The 19,979-nt window shown below is 39.9% G+C and overlaps 1 protein-coding gene across 2 annotated transcripts; it reads left to right on the plus strand.

The window, feature by feature from the left end:
* The first annotated feature begins 459 nt into the window (after positions 1–459).
* LOC147177528 (high choriolytic enzyme 1-like) lies at positions 460–9,014 on the plus strand. 2 transcript variants are annotated; one of them, XM_086070538.1, is made up of 11 exons: positions 460–517; positions 610–674; positions 771–804; positions 925–975; positions 1,778–1,822; positions 1,956–2,102; positions 5,240–5,360; positions 7,223–7,401; positions 8,405–8,486; positions 8,579–8,703; positions 8,811–9,014. In XM_086070538.1, coding segments are annotated over exons 2-11 (840 nt in total). In that variant the 5' UTR covers positions 460–517; positions 610–620; the 3' UTR covers positions 8,813–9,014. The 2 variants fall into 2 exon arrangements, with proteins under 2 accessions (XP_085926664.1, XP_085926663.1); XM_086070537.1 differs by lacking the exon at positions 8,811–9,014 and having other exon boundaries at positions 8,579–8,711.
* Positions 9,015–19,979: the final 10,965 nt, after the last annotated feature.

Consider the following 19,979-nt stretch of genomic DNA (forward strand, 5'->3'; position numbering starts at 1 on the left):
AATATGAAAAGAAAAATTCACTGAGCTGTCACCAACGTCTGAGGAGATCCGCTTCAATTATGGGTGTCGGCTGCATTCCATGCCACAATGATGCAAACACCTTTGCTACAGTGCCTGTAAAAAGTCTAGGAAATACCAAAAGGAAGAAAACTCAACCCATGCGCACAGTTAGACTGTGCTTTGCTCTTGACTTACACAGGGCACGAAAATAGGGCCCATAGAGTGTGCATACTTGCACGGCAATATTAGCGATCGCTTCAGCAGCGCACGGCAAAAATGTGCCATAAATGGAACTGAATCCATGCTGTCAGTCAGGTGACTGTACCACGCCACAAACTAAACGTTATGTAACCAATCCACTTCAGAAGCATCCGTCAATTTGAATTATGTTCAGCATCTGGAATGAGTCCAAATAATGCACTGAATGCTGTCGTCGCACCTTGGGCACACCCTTTGTGAAGCCTTTAAAGGGTAACTGAGTAACAACATCAATATACAACAACTTTACTTAACACAGGTACAATTTAATTAGTCTATGTTACTGCACCTGTTTGTTGTTCTCGCTTTCTCTCTGAACTTTAATTTATTTATATTTTTTATTTTTTATAGGAAATAGCAACATGATGCCAATTACCTTCACAGTTCTCCTCCTGTCTATTATGGCCGTTTCTTCGGTAAGATCATGATGTGCATGTGTGTGTGTGTGTGTGTACTGTGTGCGCAAACAGCCTTAAAAATGTGATTTTAAAAGATGATTTTTTTTGTTTCAGGTCGCAAAAGATAGAAATGGTGGAAAGAAAACAAGTGAGTAACATCCTATTGAAATATAATAATTAGGTTGAGAAATATTCAATGAAACAATATGAAAAGAAAGTCTGTGTGCTTCTTTGTGATATTTTATTTGTTCTTTCTTTTTCTTAAAAGATACCTCTACTCTTGACAACATTGAACAGGCAAATGCAAATTTGCTCTCAGGTAAGTGTTTTTATTTTTAATTTAAAAAAGTAGGACTCTACTGCATGAACCCTTTCTCTATTAAAAACCCTTTGGTGTTATTTTTACATTTTGGGGCATTTAGATGTTTTTGATGTGCTACATCAAAGAGGAAGCATTAAAAAATAAACACTAGTGAGCCGAATACCAGGATTCAAGTTCAAAATGGCACTATGTTGTAAATTCTAAATTATTGCAAATGACATTTACACTAGATTAACAGATAAAATCTAAATTTTTGGCTCATTGACTCCTATAATTAATCACTTTTTTTTTTACATACTGTAAACCTGATTTGTGGTTTGCCGTGATTACGGAATCCTTCAGTTGTGACAGAAAGGCACGGGGGGGGGGGGGGGGGGGGTTCTGTAGAGCATGTTTACACCCCTAAATCACCAGGTGCCTAAAATAATTTTTCCAGTTTTCAAAATGTTTTCTTTTTATTGAGCAGACTGCAACTAAATTAATTAATCTAGCTCTAAAGTGCAAATGTAACATAAATGGGAGAGTCACTTTTATTACTGTTCATTGGAAACAGGAGCGTTGGAGCAGGGAAACATCCAAAACCTGCAGGACTCTGGCCCTGGAGGTTCGAGTTTGGACACCAGTGATCTAGTCCATCATTAATGCATTTGTCCAGGCTCAATGATTCAAATGTGCATCAGCACCAACATTCTAAATACAGATTTGGATCATTTAAAAATCGACCGGAATTAAAATTTGGTTCATACTGAAGTTCTTCTTTTTTTTTTTATTGTAATGCATTATGTTTGATTTTTTTCAGAACAATTTAACACCCCTGAGATTCATAGTGCACCTGCTGGTTCAAGTAAGTAAAAAAAATGTAGTTATACATTATGAGATTTTTACGTTATAGAAATGTTATCCGACTAACTGATTTAAAGACATTGGTTATCAATCAAACCACAATGGTTGAACATTAACCGTCTGTTATTCTACAGTCTCCCACCTGACCTATGGGGACATTATGACTGACATTATTGATGATGACGGCATTGTGAGTAACGCTGTCCCCTGCACAAGTGGTAGCTGTTTATGGCCTAAAACTGGAAACGAAGTCCTGGTTCCCTACAGATTCTCCGGTTTTAGTAAGTCACTGTAGCTCAACCGTTGAACTGTTAACCTCAGTGTTACAGGGGAAGTCAACCTAAACGTTTCTTGATAAAAAAATATGTTATATGTAAAATCACTAGTCTAAACATGACTAGAGGCAAACTTACCATTAGGCAAACCTAGGCAGTTGCCTAGGGCCTCACGTTAAGGGCCCCATAAAATTCCTCATTCACTAATTGCCAATACAGTTTTTACTTATTTACGCACATTAATTATGTTTTTAAAACAAATAATTTCTCTAAAATGCCAGCAGAAGGCTTCTTGTATCATATGTCTCTTGGGCCCACCCTCAGTTTCCACTAATGGATCAGTCCATCTTACTGCGCATGTGCATGCGCAAAAACAAAGCGGAAGGGCGCGAGGGAGGGCCCGCTATCATTGCAGCTTACCACCCGCATGACAGTTGCTATTTTTAGAACAAGCCGGCACATGTACGTCACTACCCTGGCTTCGTGACATATTTAAGCTCATTTTAAATGATTTCATATGCTGTTGGACAGTTTAAACAATGTTCATATATTTGTAGCATCACTTGTTTCTCCTGTGAGTTGCAGCCAGCGTGTTTTTAGGCTTGTCGTGATGCTTTTTTCAAACTGGCCCAGAGTGATTTCTTTTTTAAAGTTTTGTCTTAAGAATTCACCCCACAAACGAATATTCTTTCACTTTAAGCATTAAATAATCATTTTTGGGGTTATCACTGAGCAGGAAGGGTTTGAAATATGTAACCAGCAACATAATGTACAATGCTCAGCGTAAGAGTACACCGTTTTTGAAAAGTAACGTTTTAAACAATATCTCAATGAATACAAAAACAAATGTCAAAGTTTTTCTTTAAGTAAAACCCATTTATAATCAACTGTCGGCTTGACGCCTGTGTAATGAATAATGAGACCTATAGACGCTTGTAGTCTAAGGCCTCGTCCAGACGGAAGCAAAGTTCCTCAAACAAATCTCGTACATACAGAAGCATTTCAAGACTTGCGTGTGTCCAAAAGAAGACGCTGAGGACGTTTAACGGCTGTAATGTATATGCCAAATCTGGAGTGGTGCTGTAGCGCAGCCACAGGGGAATAACGGAAAGCGTAGAAGAAGAATCAGCGAAGAAAGACACTTTTTTTTCTAACTTTATTGCAATCTACAGAACAAACATGGCTTTGCATGTATCAAAACAACATGAAAAAGGAGAAGTGAGAATGGCTGGTGACTCAAGTACAACACCACTTGTTGAACGTGGGAAGAAAGAAGCAAAATATTTTGCTGCAAAAGCATAAGCAAGCTAAGGAGGCTGCGCAAAACGACTACGACACGGCTATCCGCCAATGTTGTTGACAGACTGACGGTTCGCGCGCAGACACGCGAGAATTGGCGCATACTCCATCAATCTGCGACAATGCGTCGTCATCGAGCTGCGACCATTACGTCATCACTGGAGGAGTGTCCTGCATATGGTGTCCAAATGGACGCGTACGGGGCGCGTTTTGAAATCTTTCCACTCTGGAGCCCAGTTTCAAAAGTGATCGGTGTCAAGCTCCAAAACCACGCCATTGTATAGACGAACGGCCTGAACGGTAAGAAACTTGTGAGGATACATTGAAACTGGCTTTCGTTTGGACGGGGCCTAAAATTTAGGATTTTTGAGCTTTGCTCCAGAGACGTTCTGTAGGGTTTACTCATTTTTGCAAAACCCTATTTCAAGTAAAACTGAAAATTGTGTTCTTTAATTCATATTATTAACCTTATTTTCATGTTATGAGTCAAACAGATGTTATGTAACTTTAGTCTTGTCATCATTTTGGAAATTGTTTTTGTGTTCATTGACATATTGTTCAAAGTGTTATTTTTCAAAGGGGGTGTACTCACTTATGCTGAGCACTGTACAATAGTGGAGTAGAGAGTGCAGTATTTGCCTCAGAGATACAGCGGAGCAGACAAAATCCTCAAATTTCTACATTGGCACTTGACAATACCACTGAATAAGAAGTCTTATACTGTGTTGTGTGTGTTTGTTTCAGAATGAGACACGGATGTGCTGTGAGAGTTACAAAATGATGTCATGCAATTTTAAGGAAAAATACTATATTGAGATTTATAGATTTGTCTTTAAAATGATCTGTCTTTTTTGGGAGGGAATTTGTATGTACTAGTGGTATCGGTATCTGGTATCAGTATCTGTGAGTACTCAACAGTTGAGAATCGTATCGGTCTGAAAATAAAAAGAGGTGTTAAACATAGCTATTTAAAATATATGTACATGTATGTATGAGTTATGCAGCAAAATCCAGCTGTTTTTATCCATCTCAGTGGGGAGCCATTTTGCCACTTACTGTCGACTGAAGATGACATCACAGTTGCTCAGGCTCAGGCAACGACCAATTACAGCTCACCTGTTTTCTGAAGCCGCTGCTTAACTCGTACTCGACTAACACAATATTAACCAGAATACCACATTTAGACTAGTGGGGCTACATAGAACATATTATTATTAAGAAAAGTTTTTGGAGCTGACTTCCACTTGAAGTATAAAGTAATAATTGATATGATATGAATGAAAATACTTTTATCTGAGGCTTGCTACTGAAGGCTGTAGACCTGGCTTGGGGTTCAGTATAATAATATTATCAAGTCTAAAGTGTATAATAGTGCATGTATTTTAGGCCAACCCCGCTTCAGAAACCCCTTGCAGGACCATTTTAAAGCAATATATATAGATGAGTGACTATTCACTGATTAATGACATCTCATAATTATAATTATTCCATTAAAAAGATCCTCATAACACATCTGCAAATGATGTTTGTAGCTGTGCAAGTTGGTAAGGGTCAACTTACAGAAATGTATTCAAGATACTGTTAGAAACATACACATGGGTTTTTAATTACACTACACAACCAGCTGCTAGTGGGGTTTTTTTGCTGGGGGAAGGGGGGCTTCTATAGATAGACAAACTAAATAAATAAATAATTAAAATAATAAGAAACAATTATTCCATTATCGCTTTTTATATGACATTTTGATGTGCTGATATGCTGGCCCAGTGGGGGGGAAAAAGGCTGGCCCAAGAACTGACCCACTTCAAGCAGTGTCACATTTTGTGTTCTGTGTTTCTCTGCAGATGGCCGTGAAAGAAGAATAATACGAGATGCCATGAACGACTTACAATCAGGAACTTGCATTCGCTTTGTTCGAAAGTCTAGATCTGACACGTCCTTTATAAACTTTATATCTGGCACTGGGTAAGTCAGGCATAAACATCTCTTTTAGAATCAGTCACTTAATGAAAGTCAAGATTTGTTTTCTTCAATTCTGTCACTGCCACCTGAAGCCCGTATAATTATCCCATTGAGAGGCGAATATTTGCGACTCTAGCAAATTATTTCGCTTAACGTTCCCTAAACGGTTTTAGTGGTTCTCTAAACAGTTTGAATGTATTTATTGTTGCAAAGAAATTTTAAACATGTTGAACATTTCCTTTAACCATTAATGAGCTATGTGAATGTTTAGTGAACATTAGCAAATCATGAACGAACCCTGATCAGAGCGTGCATTGGCTGGCTTCCTTCGGCAACACTTGCAAACATTCGCCCCTCAGTGGGATACAAGCTTAATTTGCCTTTGCTAAACCAATCGATTCCGCTATAGCGCACATAAAAACTGGTACACACAAAGATTTTTCAAATCTTAAAAGATTTTTTATCTTTGTCAGATAACTTTTCCATGTAACTTTATTGAACAATTCTAAACAATACACAAATAAATTGTGAACACTACACAGACATGTTATTAATACAGAAAACCAACAAAGAAGCCAGGGGCGATATTAAATTTTTAGTTTTATTTTTTTATTTATTTTTTTAAAGAGTATAAAGCTACAGTTCCCATTGCTTTCTTGTTGATAGTGACTTCACAAAGATAATTATTATTATTTTTTATTTTTTTACATAAACCAAGAACTTAAAATGTTTTGCTTTTATTTTATCAGTTAACAAAAGCAACCATATTTCTTCTCTTGGAATTAATGTGATTAGTCTGCTTCACCAAGTTCACCCCCTTCTGTAGATCTCCTTTCACATCCTTGGTTTGATAGATGTAGGTCCTGTTGTTTATCTTTGCTGTGATTGGACGGCAACCATTCCAGGGTATATCCCACTTTTTGCCCAAAGTCAGCTGGGATAGGCTCCAGCTTATCTGCAACCCTAGTGAAAAATAGTATAGATTATAGAAAATAGATGGATGAATGACATGACAGAAAATGTGTGTTGAGGTTCTGAAATCTTAAGAGGATTGGTACCAGTCTAAGCTGTGCGTCGGGGCGAGTCCGGCTATGCACACAAGTTTGGGCTCCTTCCCTGTCAGAGAGGTGACACCCTGTCAGAGAGGTGACATTCCATGTCCTTAGAGCTAGCTTCTGTAGCTGGGGATTGAACCGCCAAGGTCCCCACCTTTGGCTGCTGCCCAGCTCACAGGGCACCTGACCCACCCTCATTAGGCACATACAATTTGATTGGTTGCTATTAATTAAAGGCTAAATAATTGGATCTCTCTGGAATGAACAAAAGGACAACATTTTCAACGGGGATGGGTGTGTTTTGGAAGCACATTCCTCCATTTCTCTGTTTGAACACAGTTCCTCAACTTTACCCTAGATGGCTCTCTTCTCTACCTGTGTTTCTCCTTAAATTGCAGGTAGACAGCTGAGTCTTGACCAGAAGTGCTAGCCTGTCTATGCTGTGCTCGGAAGTTACTTGCTTTCTCCAAAATATGCATCAGTGTATTGAAAGTTGCCCCTCCCTACACGCAGATTACGTACTGTGCGTAGGGCTCCATTCTCTGTGCCGTGGTGGGCCCCCATTTTGTGCGAGGGGACACATTGTGATATCTGACCAATGTGAACGCTCAGTCTCACACTTGACATTTGATCCCAAATTATACCCGCAAATGTCAAGATCTGGTAAACATAGGTTAGGGCCTTCCTCTGGTGTCTATGATCCTACAATTTTGAAATATTGTGTAAATATTTCCATCCATTTTGATGAAAGTCAGGAATTCAGATAAATCAGTGAGCTCATGACATCAATTGCTTTTGTTTGTGTGCCAGGTGTTGGTCGTACCTTGGCCGACAGGATAATGGACAGCAAATCTCCTTGCAGAAAAATGGTTGTCTGTTCAAAGACATTGTGCAGCACGAGATTCTCCACGCACTTGGATACCACCATGAGCAAGTCCGATCCGACAGAGATGACAATATCATCATTAACTTTGAGAACATCATATCAGGTCAGCCTACCAACATAGCTTAAATAGAACTGGTACTGGAAGTACTAGACAACATACTGTATTGCAGTGCGGTTTATATAATTTTCCCCCCTGCGATTGGTTGGCGGCCACAACAGCTTGGATAGGCTCCAATTAATCCATGACTCTAATAGGGGAAAGTAAAATAGAAATTGAATGGATAGATATATACATTTTGTCAGAATCAAATCTACATTTTGGTTTCCTTTGTGGTAAAGAAGGAACTAAGTCGAAAGACAAAGCTCTGATTTGCCGGTCGATCTACTGTCCTGCCCTCACCTATGGTCACGAGCTGTGGGTTGTGACCCAAAGAACAAGATCCCGAATACAAGCGGAAATGAGTTTCATCTGCAGGGTGTCCGGGTTCTCTCTTAGAGAAAAGGTGAGAAGCTCTGTCATCCGGGAGGGATTCAGAGTCAAGCCGCTGCTCCTCCGCGTTGAGAGGAGCCAGTTGAGGTGGCTCGGGCATCTCGTTTGGATGCCTCCTGGATGCCTCCCTGGAGAAAAAATTGGCACAATTGCATGTTTTGGTACACACTCGCGATTGTCGCGTCTGTTACGTCACAACAGCATGCAGCTTGATGTGACGACGTAGCGGATTGGATAGCAAAAGTACCTTCCCAATTCCTAGAGGGATTTTTTTTCTTTGCCTCCCCAAAGAAGTAGAAGGGAGAGGAGAGAAATAAACGAGACAAAGGGTGCAGGGTGAAGAGGAAGTAATGGGATCGGGGGTATGTCTCTCGGCTGGCCTGGGAACGCCTTGGGATCATGCCGGAGGAGCTAGACAAAGTGGCTGGGGAAAGGGAAGTCTGGGCTTCTTTGCTAAAGCTGCTGCCCCCACGACCCGACCCCGGATAAGCGGTAGATGGATGGATGGAAATCCACATTTCTGAATGTCCTATTTGGTTAAATATTTTGTGTACTATTTCGCAGAAAGTGTCTTAATTGTATTTAAATATTATGTTTTGTGCTCTCCTATATGCAGGACGTGAAAACAACTTTGCGATTGCGGAAACAAACAACTTGGGCACTGACTATGATTTTAATTCTGTGATGCATTACAGCAAGTGAGTATAGTGTCTGTGTGTGTAAATATTATATTTCAGGTGGTTTATATTAATCACAAAAACACAATTATTTATAATATATTCATTTGTAGATACGCCTTCTCCAAAAATGGACTAGCAACAATCACTGCCATAAGTAGTGCTGTTACTGAGTTTGGCACTGCGACAGAGATGAGTGCCAATGACTTTGAACGTGTCAACATACTTTATCAGTGCTGTGAGTAAACCGCTTGTCTGATACTTTACGAACCAACAATAGTGACGTCTGCCTCGCTGGAAAATGTAGTCATTAATTGCTCTCTCCTTTCTTTTTTCACTCATTAGAAACTTCAAGACAAACAGAGGGTGTCCGTGTATCGACGTCTCTAGTGGCATATTTGTCACACCACAACATCATAAACAAATCAGCATATCTTTTGAAAATAATCAATTGGTAGTTGTTCCTAAAATGTATCCAGTAATTTAATTGTACTTAAATATGCAAATGAAAAATAAAATAAAACATGTCAATGTGCTGTTTAAGACTCATTCTGTATTGCTTTGTGGCTTAAGGGAACAGGTGTCAGGGCCCCCGCTTCCTCCCCATGAACACTGCCTATTTGTTCCCTGCTGTGTGTTTGTGTGTGTGTGTGTGTGGGGGGGGGGGGGTGCGTGTGAGAATCTCACTCCTGGGCAAGGTGGAGGAGACACAGCTAGAGAAGGAGCCAGGTGAACACAATCACAATCAGCAGTCTACAAAAGCCAGCTCTGAACTTCACTTTAGCACCAGATCAACTAACTGTCACGCAGCCAGTTGCAGTCATCGTATTTCCTGCCTTTGATTAGATTTCCATTCTGATCAGTATTCTCTACCTAGATTTCCTGCACCTGCTGAAGCCGTACCCATTGCCTGCCTGCCGAGTTCAACCCGCCTGTGAATCGCTTACTCCCTGCCAGGACTCGACCCCCTTTGCGCTGCTCCTCACATCTATGTTCACTGATTAAAAGATTCACAAGTGACTCTGACTTCCTCCCGTGTCTGCACTTGGGTCCTCCTCCCACGCCTACAAACCCTAACACACGCAAGTGTTAATGTTTCTGACTTTTTTTTCCTATAAACAAACAAAAACAAACAATGACAAAAGTCGTTACAAAAGCAAAAACCCATAGTGCGAAACCAACAAAAAGTGGTGGATGGAGCGACAAATGAAGGACGGTACGAACGGAGCAAAACAAAGATTTATGCAAAACTAAACAGAAAATGTATTTCTGGTACACAAAACAGAAACACAAAATTATAGCAGTTCTTAAATACACAAACCTTGAGTACCCCTAGAAACCATGAAATAGGATGTGACAGGAATAATGCCAAGGAACTATACCTATATGACAAGAAGCAAAACGCCAAGCAATACAATACTAGGGCACCATCCTTCATCTGGAGTCAAATCTAAATAACAGCCAAAGCTGATTGGAGGTAGTTCAGGGACTCCAGCCACCAGTTAACCAGTTTAGATTATGGGCAGAGAGAACATACAAAACACAGAATGTGACAGTACAGCCCACAAGTCCTGGCGGACCACCTGGCTTGGAAGGGTGATTGACGTGGATCTCACTGAGGATGGACAGGTCCAAGTTCTAGGAGCGGAGGACCCATTGACGTTCCTCTGGAAAACAGCCCTACCCGATATTGAACGCTCCTTCTCCCTCTTCTGGAGTACAAAATAGACCTCATTGTGTAAAGTGGCTCGCCATCGACTAGGTACCAAGGATGAGGCGCGACTAAAAGACTGAGCTGGCTCATAGAGACTGGCTTGAGCAGGGACATGTGGAACACCAGATGAACTTTCAGTGTTGGCGGGAGCTTGTGCCTCAGCAGTCTTTTGTGAACGGAACAAGGAAATGAGGGCCCATTTTCCTTGACACTCCAACCAGACGAAGATCTTTCGTGGAGAGCCATACATCCTGGAGATGCCGGCAAGATGGAGCTGGATGTCTATGGTGATCTGGCAATTGATGATTGTGGTCTGCAGTGCGGGAAACTGCACCTCCAGTGTCTCATCAGAACCACTGAGTTTGCTGGAGGTAAAGATAGGCTGAGGGTATGGAGACATCGGGTGCTTGAGCAAGAAAACCGGAAAGCTAATATGATAATATCCATGTATAATATTTATTTATTTATGCATTTATTTTACCAGTGCTAGTGAGGGCCTACAAAGGTCTCTGTCTGATATGGTCTGGGTCCAGACTATTTATGCACTATAAACAATGTGTGGACACAGAATAAGTCAGGACCCAATAAAGCTAAGGAAGCTTGTAGCATTCCTGTGATTAAAAGTGACATCAAATTGGCCAAAGAAATGAGAAGAAATAAATCTAAAGCTACAAACCTAGTCAGTATTGCTTGTCAACCTCTGACCAAACCAGTGTCTCCGATTGCAGGAATAAAACAACATAGGCTATAAGGATTGCTAAAATGACTCGTTTTTAGGATAAATTGGCTACTTGTGGATCTGATGCCAGAAGATTTTGGAAAACAGTCAAAATGATGGAAAATAAATGTTCCCCACCTCATTTACCAATTTCTATGGGTTTTTTTTAATGATTTTGTTGTTATTGATAAGCAGCGTTTGGCTTCACTTTTCAATTAACATTTTGTCTCTGCAATTCAAGCCTTCACACCTTCCAGCCTTCATACTTGGCAACTTGAATTGGCTTCCAGTCCACTTGAGATGCAAATTCAAGGTTCTGTTACTTACATATAAAATATTACACGGCTTAGCGCCTTCCTATTTCATCAATTTCATCGACACAAAACCTTAGTTCGCAACACGCTGGTCTTTATGCAACCTAGTGGTGCAGATATCCATGCAAAATTAAGTAAGGCACACTTCATGAATGCAAATCAAATGCTCCATTACCAAATCATTTGCATTAAATGTATGGACTACTTGGTCTAATATTGAGCCATATTAAATGTGCTTTCCACCGGGCCTACCTGTCGACGTGCTGCTGTAACCTGCCTCCGCATATATTGGCCCCCTTCCTCCACTAAAAAGCTCGGTCATTTTTGCACATTTGGTTGCACTTTCATGTAGCATTTTTATTTTCTTCCATCTTATTTTTTCAGCATCACCCTTTTCCTTCTCACCTTTCTTTTTGACATTTTTCTCTCTTTTCTTTCCCTAGCTATATTTTGCTAGTAGCAAGCTCCTACAACTTAGGGGGCGGGGGCTGGTGCGGCTTGTGCGCTAGTGTTTGTAGTTAATTGGCTGCTCCAGCGCTGCTTATTATTGGTCACAAGGCGACAATCCGACAAAGCATGAACGGTGTTAGACGCTGTCTTGGTCGAGTCTATTGAAAGGCATGACAGTTCTTTTAAGTGTACTGAATCTTTAGAATCAGTTCATTAAAAAGAACCGTTAAAAAGATTTGTTCATCGAATCGTTCGTCTACGACTTATGGACTTGTTTGAGCCTCTAACTATGTCATATGAAATATTCAAATTAGTCTTTTATTTTATATATATATACAGCATAGTTAGTCTCGCTATTAGCATAATACTGCTATTGTTGTCCATAGGGGCATTAAAAAAATAAATACAAATAAAAATTATATATGTGTAGATAGGTCTGATGCCACTGAACATTTTGAGCGGTTGAAAGTGAAAAAAATATTCATAAATGACGAAGTTATCTCACTTCAAAGGAAATGCCTGATTTTGGCAAAATTACAAGAGTTTTGTGCTATTCAGAAAAATGCCATTGTGAAAAACTGGGCATGCATAAAAAAATTACATTGTTATGACTTATGGACTTATTCAAGCCTCTAAATATGTCATATGAAATATTCAAATTAGACCTTTATTTTACATATATATATACAGCATAGTTAATTTTGCTGTTAGCATAATACTGCTATTATTGTCCATAGAGGGCATTAAAAAAAAAGTTTTAAACTATATATGTATAGATAGGTCTGATGCCAGTGAACATTTTGAGCGGTTGAAAGTGAAAAAAATATTCATAAATGACTAAGTTATCACACTTCAAAGGAAATGCCAGATTTGGGCAAAAATTACAATAATTTAATCAAAAAAAAATAACGCCCACGGATTATGGAGGTAAATAAGGTGCAAAAGTAACTTGTACCTGTAAAAAAAAAATGTTTTAGTTGTATTAAAAAAAAAAATCTTACCAGTAACATTTTTTTTGTACCTGTAGAAAAAAGTGGACATTTGTATCTGTAAAATTCGGGATTTGTACCTGTAGAAATGAGAACTTGTAGTCAAAGAAGTTGCCACTTGGAGTCACAAGTGTTTTTTCTGATGCTGTCCAGTCACGTGACTTTTGCACCAAATCTCTTGCTACAGATGGTGTAAAACTGATTCGTACTTGTAGAGCACCGTGCTTTGTACTCGTAGAAGAAGAGGGCGGGCTTTGGAGGATTTGAGCGGGCTAAAGCTCAACCTCATTGGTTGAGCGAACGACAGTGGGTTGAACTCAAATAAAGCCATATTTTTATTATTAATATGCACAAGTCCGAAATTCCAAACAAACAGAGTAGCCACACCAGCTTACGAGTCATTTTGGAAGAAGAGGACGTCCCAGGCGTGAAAATTTCAACATGGTTCAATATACAAACACCGTGTGGAACAGCTTAAATGTTGGTTGACATGCAGAGCACTCAAAGTGGGCAGAAAGAAAGAAGTTTTAGGATGAAGGTAAGATTTATTGTATGATCATAGCTTGTAATCGGGTGCTAGCTAGCTCATCTCATGTTGTTAATTGTCACGAAAGCTGAACACATTGAAGTCACGATTTTCATTTCAAGATTTGAAGCCTACCTTTGGACTGTGACTTTCTGTCCTGAATGTATTTACTTTTACTTGGGCCATTTGTATTGTCATAGCTGAGACAGCGTAAACATACAATCAATAGCTTGTCCCTGCACTTCTTTAATGTCTTCAAAAACTACCTGTATACTTGAACTGAGATATATTAAGCTCGACGCCCTTTCATATGATGTGAGTTCATGATGACATATTTGCTGTTTTTATTTCAAAAGCTTATACTGTACATACAGTATCCCATGTGTTGTTAAAACAAGTTTTGCAGTGAAATTCAAATGGTCATTCTTAACACTTGTAAACATACACATTTGCCCTCAACACTGAAGCCAAATAAAAATAATGCAAATGGAATGTTTATGAACAATGTCTGTGTCTATCAGTATTACCACTATTTCTGATATTGAGATGTGACAAAATCTTCGTTTTTTTTCTGGCTAACAAGATAAAGCTAAACGTTTAACCGATTACGTATAATGTCAGTGTCTGTGTTTTGATAATGACCCAGCTAGGAAGCTATGATAATTTTGTATTGTATGAATATGGTGACCCAACCATTCTGTTTGCACAGATGCCAGCATGCAGTCAATCAAAGCTACTTCTTGATCCATCTCTAGATGGTGGCACATGGTGTGTGTTGGATTATTAACATTGTTTTTCTGACTGACTCTGCGTATGCACATGTAGTGATACACACAGCCATGAAAGAATGGCAAAGAAATGACTTTATGACTGCTTCAGGGACGCCTATCAAACACCATCAGGACATATTTGAATTAAAAAAAGCTTTGCTTCTGCCTAAAGCAGTAGCTATAATTAAGTGTAAAGGTCATTCAAAAACTAATGATTTTGTGTCAGTGGGAAATGATTCCGCAGACAGGGCTGCAAAACATGCAGCAGGGTACAGCCCAACCTTACAACTGATGGTGAGTGAAGGTGAATTAGGACAAAAAATAACTACGGAAACAATTAAGCTGTGGCAAGAAAAGGCCAGTCCAGAAGAACAGAGTGTGTGGCTGGGGAAAAGGAGGACAAAAGGATGAAGCAGGTATATGGCAGAAACAAGGTAAATATATCCCATCACAGAAGCAATTAAAAAACCTGATTTCTGAAGCACATGGACTTTGCCATGTGGGTACAGAAGAAGTGATGAGACGGCTGCAGAATTGGTGGCATCCTTACATGAGACAAATTGTTAAAAGTGAACTGCAGGACTGCAATGTTTGCAATAAATTTAACAGTATGCCTACATCTAAACCTCCCCAGGGCACTCACGATCCAGAAGTGACTGCCCCGGCACAAATAATCTCAATGGATTTTACTGACATGATCAGGCCCGTAGAAGGGTACCGATATTTGTTGGTAATTGTGGACTCCTTTTCCGGATGGCCGGAGGCATATCAATGCAAATCTGAAACCGCAGAAGTTGTGGTAAAACATTTGATAAATCATTACATCCCATCACATGGGTTTCCCAGGAAAATTAGATCAGATAATGGGACTCATTTCAAAAATAAACATCTACAGGAAGTAGAAAAAGCATTGGGACTAAGACATACATTTGGGTCCGTATATCATCCCCAATCTCAAGGACAGGTTGAGAGAATGAATAGAAACATAAAAGAAAAATTAGCTTAAGCACTGGCCTCATCAAATTTGAATTGGCTACAAGCTCTTCCTATTGCACTAATGAATGTGCGAATGTCATTAAACTCAGCTAAAGGCTGGACTCCATTTGAAGGTCACAAAAACAGACCATTTCCAGCTCCAAATGTGCCGCTGGAAGAGTCACACATTGAAGAACCTCCAGTACTAAAACAATTAGTGTCTACGTTCTCTAAGCTAACAAAAAAGTGGCCAGTTGCTCCTTTAGAAATAAATGATTGTGAATATGTGTGGTTGAAGGTAACTAAGCGAAAATGGTCTTTCCCCAGGTGGACAGGCCCACATCGTGTAACCGAGAGAACGTCCTGTGCAGTGCGCTTGCATAGGAAGGGGGACACCTGGTACCACCTGTCATCCACCAGGCCGTCAGGGAAACCAGCTGGCTCAACAATCCAACCTGCAATCATCGGATGTCCCGATCTAGGAGCCACGTCAACTGATGATCCAGTCTCCGGCTCAGGAGCTGTCGTTTGAGGACATCATTCAATCTTATTGAACGAAGATCAAGATCAAGTGCCTTTTCTTGGGCAATCATTCCACGAAGAGTCACATTTTCGGGCAGAATAATCCCGGTGACAAATCGAAGAATTTGGGTAGTCTACCCCAAATTCTTAAAGAAGAGACGAACTATTGCGACACTCTTTTCATTCAACAAAGACCTTCATCGACCTTCATCACGAGATGGCTTCAAAGCTGAAAAACATATCCTTCTGCTGTATTGCGACCCTTCTACTCATATTGACTTGGGATTCCTGTCAGTCCCTTGACTCAACTTCGAATGTAACTACAACGTATCGGGTTAAGCGAAATATTAATTCTCCATATCATCCCTGGGTCATATTCTGGGCTTATGATAATTCAATTGTTGTGACAGTTGCTCCAAACACCAACACTTCTGTTAAAATTCCTATTAAATCCTTGAGGGGATTTAATAAGGGAAGACTGACTGGAGGGGGAGGTTGGATAAAATACTGGTGGTATTTGACAGGACATGTAAAACGAGATTGGAATGCTCTAATAACAACACAGGAAGGACGATACTGGCGTCCGGGATCTAGTGAAGAAGCAATCTTCTTTAGCAAAAGAATAACATTGCGTAAAATAGGGGGTCGACTCGATATGACTTTTGTTCTTCCTGAAGGAAATTTACGGTCGCCTAATACAACAATTGATAACGCCTCCTGTTTTGGATTTCTGTTGTGGGCTTGGTTCTCTGGAAATGACCCATATTTTCCCATTTTAGTATGCGTGAATAAGACGATGAGTAAGTTAGAACAGCCAAAAATGACGAAATACACAATGGAGAGCGGGGTGGAGGCGTTCAGCGTACCGATTGATGGGACAATTGAGAGGTTCCGAGTTACAACTGGATTTTCAGGGGGTAGTAATAATTGGCTATCATTGGCAAATGAAGCGGCTCGTGCCTCTGATAAACATAACTGTGTGGTATGTGTAGGTCCGCGTCCTCTATTGAGAATCATTCCAGCTAAAATAGATGATCACTGTGTAATGGAACTAATGAATAAGACTATCCCCAATGATAAATGTTTTCAATGGGATAAGGTGTATCCCCTCGTCGATTGGCAGACAACTAAACCAATATTTTCAAACACAGTTGCAAATGGTAATTTTTCATGTATAAGAATGACAGGTACTGGAGAACAATTGGGGGAACTAAATCACATCACTCAGTGCGTGTCAATAGTAGATGTGGGACAGAAGTTCCAACCGAAATCCAGAACGGACATATACTGGTGGTGTGGCGACAACAGAATATTTGATAAACTACCTTTGAATACAAGAGGGTATTGTGCTCTCATAACCCTTCTCATGCCAGTACAAATCTACCCAATCTCTATTGATGACCTTTTACAAATGATTGATAATTGGGAACCAAAACCTTCTTCTTCTGTTCAGAGGACCAAACGACATTCTTGGCAAGAGCAGAATGTCCCCACCTACATTGATGCAATTGGAGTACCAAGAGGTGTGCCAGATGAGTACAAATTAACTGATCAAGTACTCTCAGGATTCGAATCTCTAATTTGCTGGTGGTGCACCATTAACAAAAACGTAGACAGAATTAATTATATACATTATAATGTACAAAGGCTAGGAAATTGGACTCAATCAGGTTTTGAGGCTATACGCGGCCAGTTAGCCGCTACATCTTTGATGACATTCCAAAATCGAATTGCACTAGATATGTTGCTTGCAGAAAAGGGCGGAGTTTGCTCAATGTTTGGAGATCAGTGTTGCACTTTTATTCCTAACAATACTGCTCCAGATGGAAGTCTGACAATTGCAATTGAAGGGCTGCGAACACTCAATAAGAAAATGAAAGAGCAATCCGGTGTAGATACTTCTGTATGGGATAATTGGATGAATGTGTTTGGCCGTAATAAAGCTTTGATTTCCTCAATTTTGATATCTGCGGCTGTTTTCACTGCGTTATTAACGATTTGTGGATGTTGTTTTATTCCATGTATTCGTTCACTTTGCCAAAGACTTATTACCACTGCGATTGAGAAACAGGATGTACAAAATAAGTCGTCTCATATGATGGTAGCTTTTGCTAATCAATGGATGTCTCCTGTTGCTTCGAATGAGGGGGATGAGGATTCCGCTGGCATTTTCCTTTAAAAACAATATCTAATGTGTTGAACTATAGCATAGTTCAAATGAGGGAATGTTGGATTATTAACATTGTTTTTCTGTTTCAATATATATTCTTCAAAGTGTTTTTGATTTTAGTTAGATATGTAAAACTGTTCCCATATGTTAGTTAGAATGTGGTCTGTTTTTCCCCCTAAGGAAGTGAGGTGTCTGACTTAATCTGAATAAGGGGTGTCGGAATCTACAGGGCAGATATGCGGGAATCTCTGGTGCGAAGCTGCTACAGAGTTCAATTGTTTATCTAGGAAGCCAATAATTTAACTCACATCTGTTAAAGACTGAAAGAACTCAATGGGAGATGGCCTGATTGTATTTCTCTTTGCTGACAAAACAAGATCAAAGTCTCTCTTTCATCCCTTGGGGGGCTATGCTCTATCTGGGGTGTTAGGGGGGTTTCTGGTACAGAGGAAGTGTTTGCTCCATGTCCTGAGATAAGGAGAGGGGGTGTGTAGACTTGTTTTGACAGGAAATGTCACATGTTCTGATAGACCAAATGGTACTTTTTTTCCAATGACAGGGGGTGGGGGTACAGTTGTGTATATATGCATGCATGAACTTTGAGAAGGACACATTTGTGGGTGAGCTGCATGATTGAGCAGTAACTCCAAGTGTCTTTCAGAATCTGAAATAAAGCTGGCAAACTTGTTCACAGATTTCAACTTTGAATTTATTTGAACACGTAGAAATCAAGGAATGATTACCAACATGTGACATCAAACCTGCTTCAAAGTGGCTGTGAAGTCCAACAAATGAGAAACCTTGATACACTGGTTACTGTTCTGAGATAATTTCACTGCAATCACCTTTGGGAAAAATTATGCTTTCTGAACGTCTTCCAATTTTGAGTTTGAAATGTTAAAGGAGTACAATTTATCCATATTGAGAGTTATTTGAAATAGTCAGATCAAATAACAACATGTATCATTCAATAAACAAGATTGTGCATCATTTGAAATGTTTTATTTGATGTCCAGAAGAGCCGTTTCTGCATCCATTGCCGTGGTCAACCTTGATTTGAAGATCGAGGGGGTATTCCATCAACGCAGCTAAAGAAAGCGAGGCTCATGCAAAAAAGCGAGGCTGGAAGAGGGAACACCATCTCCGAATAAAGCGCCAAGTCGTTCTACTAACCCATTGCAGCCGTGTCTAATCAAGGCTAACGTAAGCCAGGCTTGCATAGCCTGGCTTTTGAAATTAATTGGTTGGTTGATAGCAGCAGGGATTGTGTTTGTACCGCTGTTTGTTCGATCGAGAGATCACGTGATTCGTTATTTATGTATGTTCAATGTCTGTGAAGGAAGGAGTAACGAGCGACGTTGCGAGGTAAATATGACCTGTTGAATTGTGGTACCACCAGTGAGATGCCACTGAATTAATGATAATGGTGTATACGTATTGCATGTGATAATAAATGTGCAAATAATGTAAGGAATGGAAGGTGTATTTGACTGCAATACTGTGTGTTTTGACCCTGTGATAGGTGTGCGTGCGTGTGTGAGCAGCATTTGTGGAGGAGGTGTGACTTGAAGAGAATATTTTTTGTTGAAAAATGACTGGGGTCAATTGTGTGATTATTGTGGGAGTTTTTCTACTTGGGATGTGTGTGCGTGTATGTGCCGGCAATAGTTTGAAAAGTGGAGAGTGGAACTGGGATAGTGTGTAAAGGGTTGTGTGGCCATGTTTGTATTTTTTTCTCCTCACGGTCTTTAACTGTATGTTTTGTTTATGTGAGGTAAGAGGAGGCTTGTTCTGGTGTGTAAATGGGGTTTGCTTTTCGCATAGGTCAGTGGGAAAACAGGTTTTCTTTGTGTCAGGATTGTGAAAGGAGATATGTTTTTTTTCTCATCCCTTTGTCCCCAAAAAAGTGTGTGATAGGAATGTTGAAGAACAGGTTCTCCATGTCTTCCTGTCTATAACAGTTTTAAATTTCCCCCGCTTCCAAATGGCCTGTAGGATTAGATAAGGGGGGTGTGCTATTGTTTTGAGAAGGAGACTTGTAATCTTTTGTCAGGCAACATCTGATTGTTATTTTAATGAATGTTTGCAGGACTCGTCTGCTGCTTCTAGTTGACTTCATGCTGTGCAGATGGCTGTCGAGGGGGATGTTAGGACCAGGTGATATCCGTATTGTTTTATTTGATTAGGTCCGCTTTTATAGTTGTATGTGAAGTAATACTTGTTTTTTTTATAAATAATTTTTAATTGTAATTTTTATTTCCTATGACTTCCTGATAACTCAGTCGTAGGCGTGAATTTTTTTTAACCTTTGTTCTCTCTTTCTGAGTTTCATTCCAGAATTTGGTGTCGGCCATTTTGTGGGCGGT

The sequence above is a fragment of the Leptonotus elevatus genome, chromosome 3 (assembly GCF_054856555.1).
Source record: "Leptonotus elevatus isolate MCC_2025b chromosome 3, RoL_Lele_1.0, whole genome shotgun sequence".
Classification (NCBI taxonomy): domain Eukaryota; kingdom Metazoa; phylum Chordata; class Actinopteri; order Syngnathiformes; family Syngnathidae; genus Leptonotus; species Leptonotus elevatus.

Bases quoted from the DNA above. Each gene is read 5' to 3' on its own strand.
- LOC147177528 (XM_086070537.1), top strand. From the start codon at position 621: ATGATGCCAATTACCTTCACAGTTCTCCTCCTGTCTATTATGGCCGTT. The intron at 1,823-1,955 runs GTAAGTAAAAAA...GTTATTCTACAG, and splicing joins TAGTGCACCTGCTGGTTCAA to TCTCCCACCTGACCTATGGG. The intron at 7,402-8,404 runs GTCAGCCTACCA...TCCTATATGCAG, and splicing joins CTTTGAGAACATCATATCAG to GACGTGAAAACAACTTTGCG.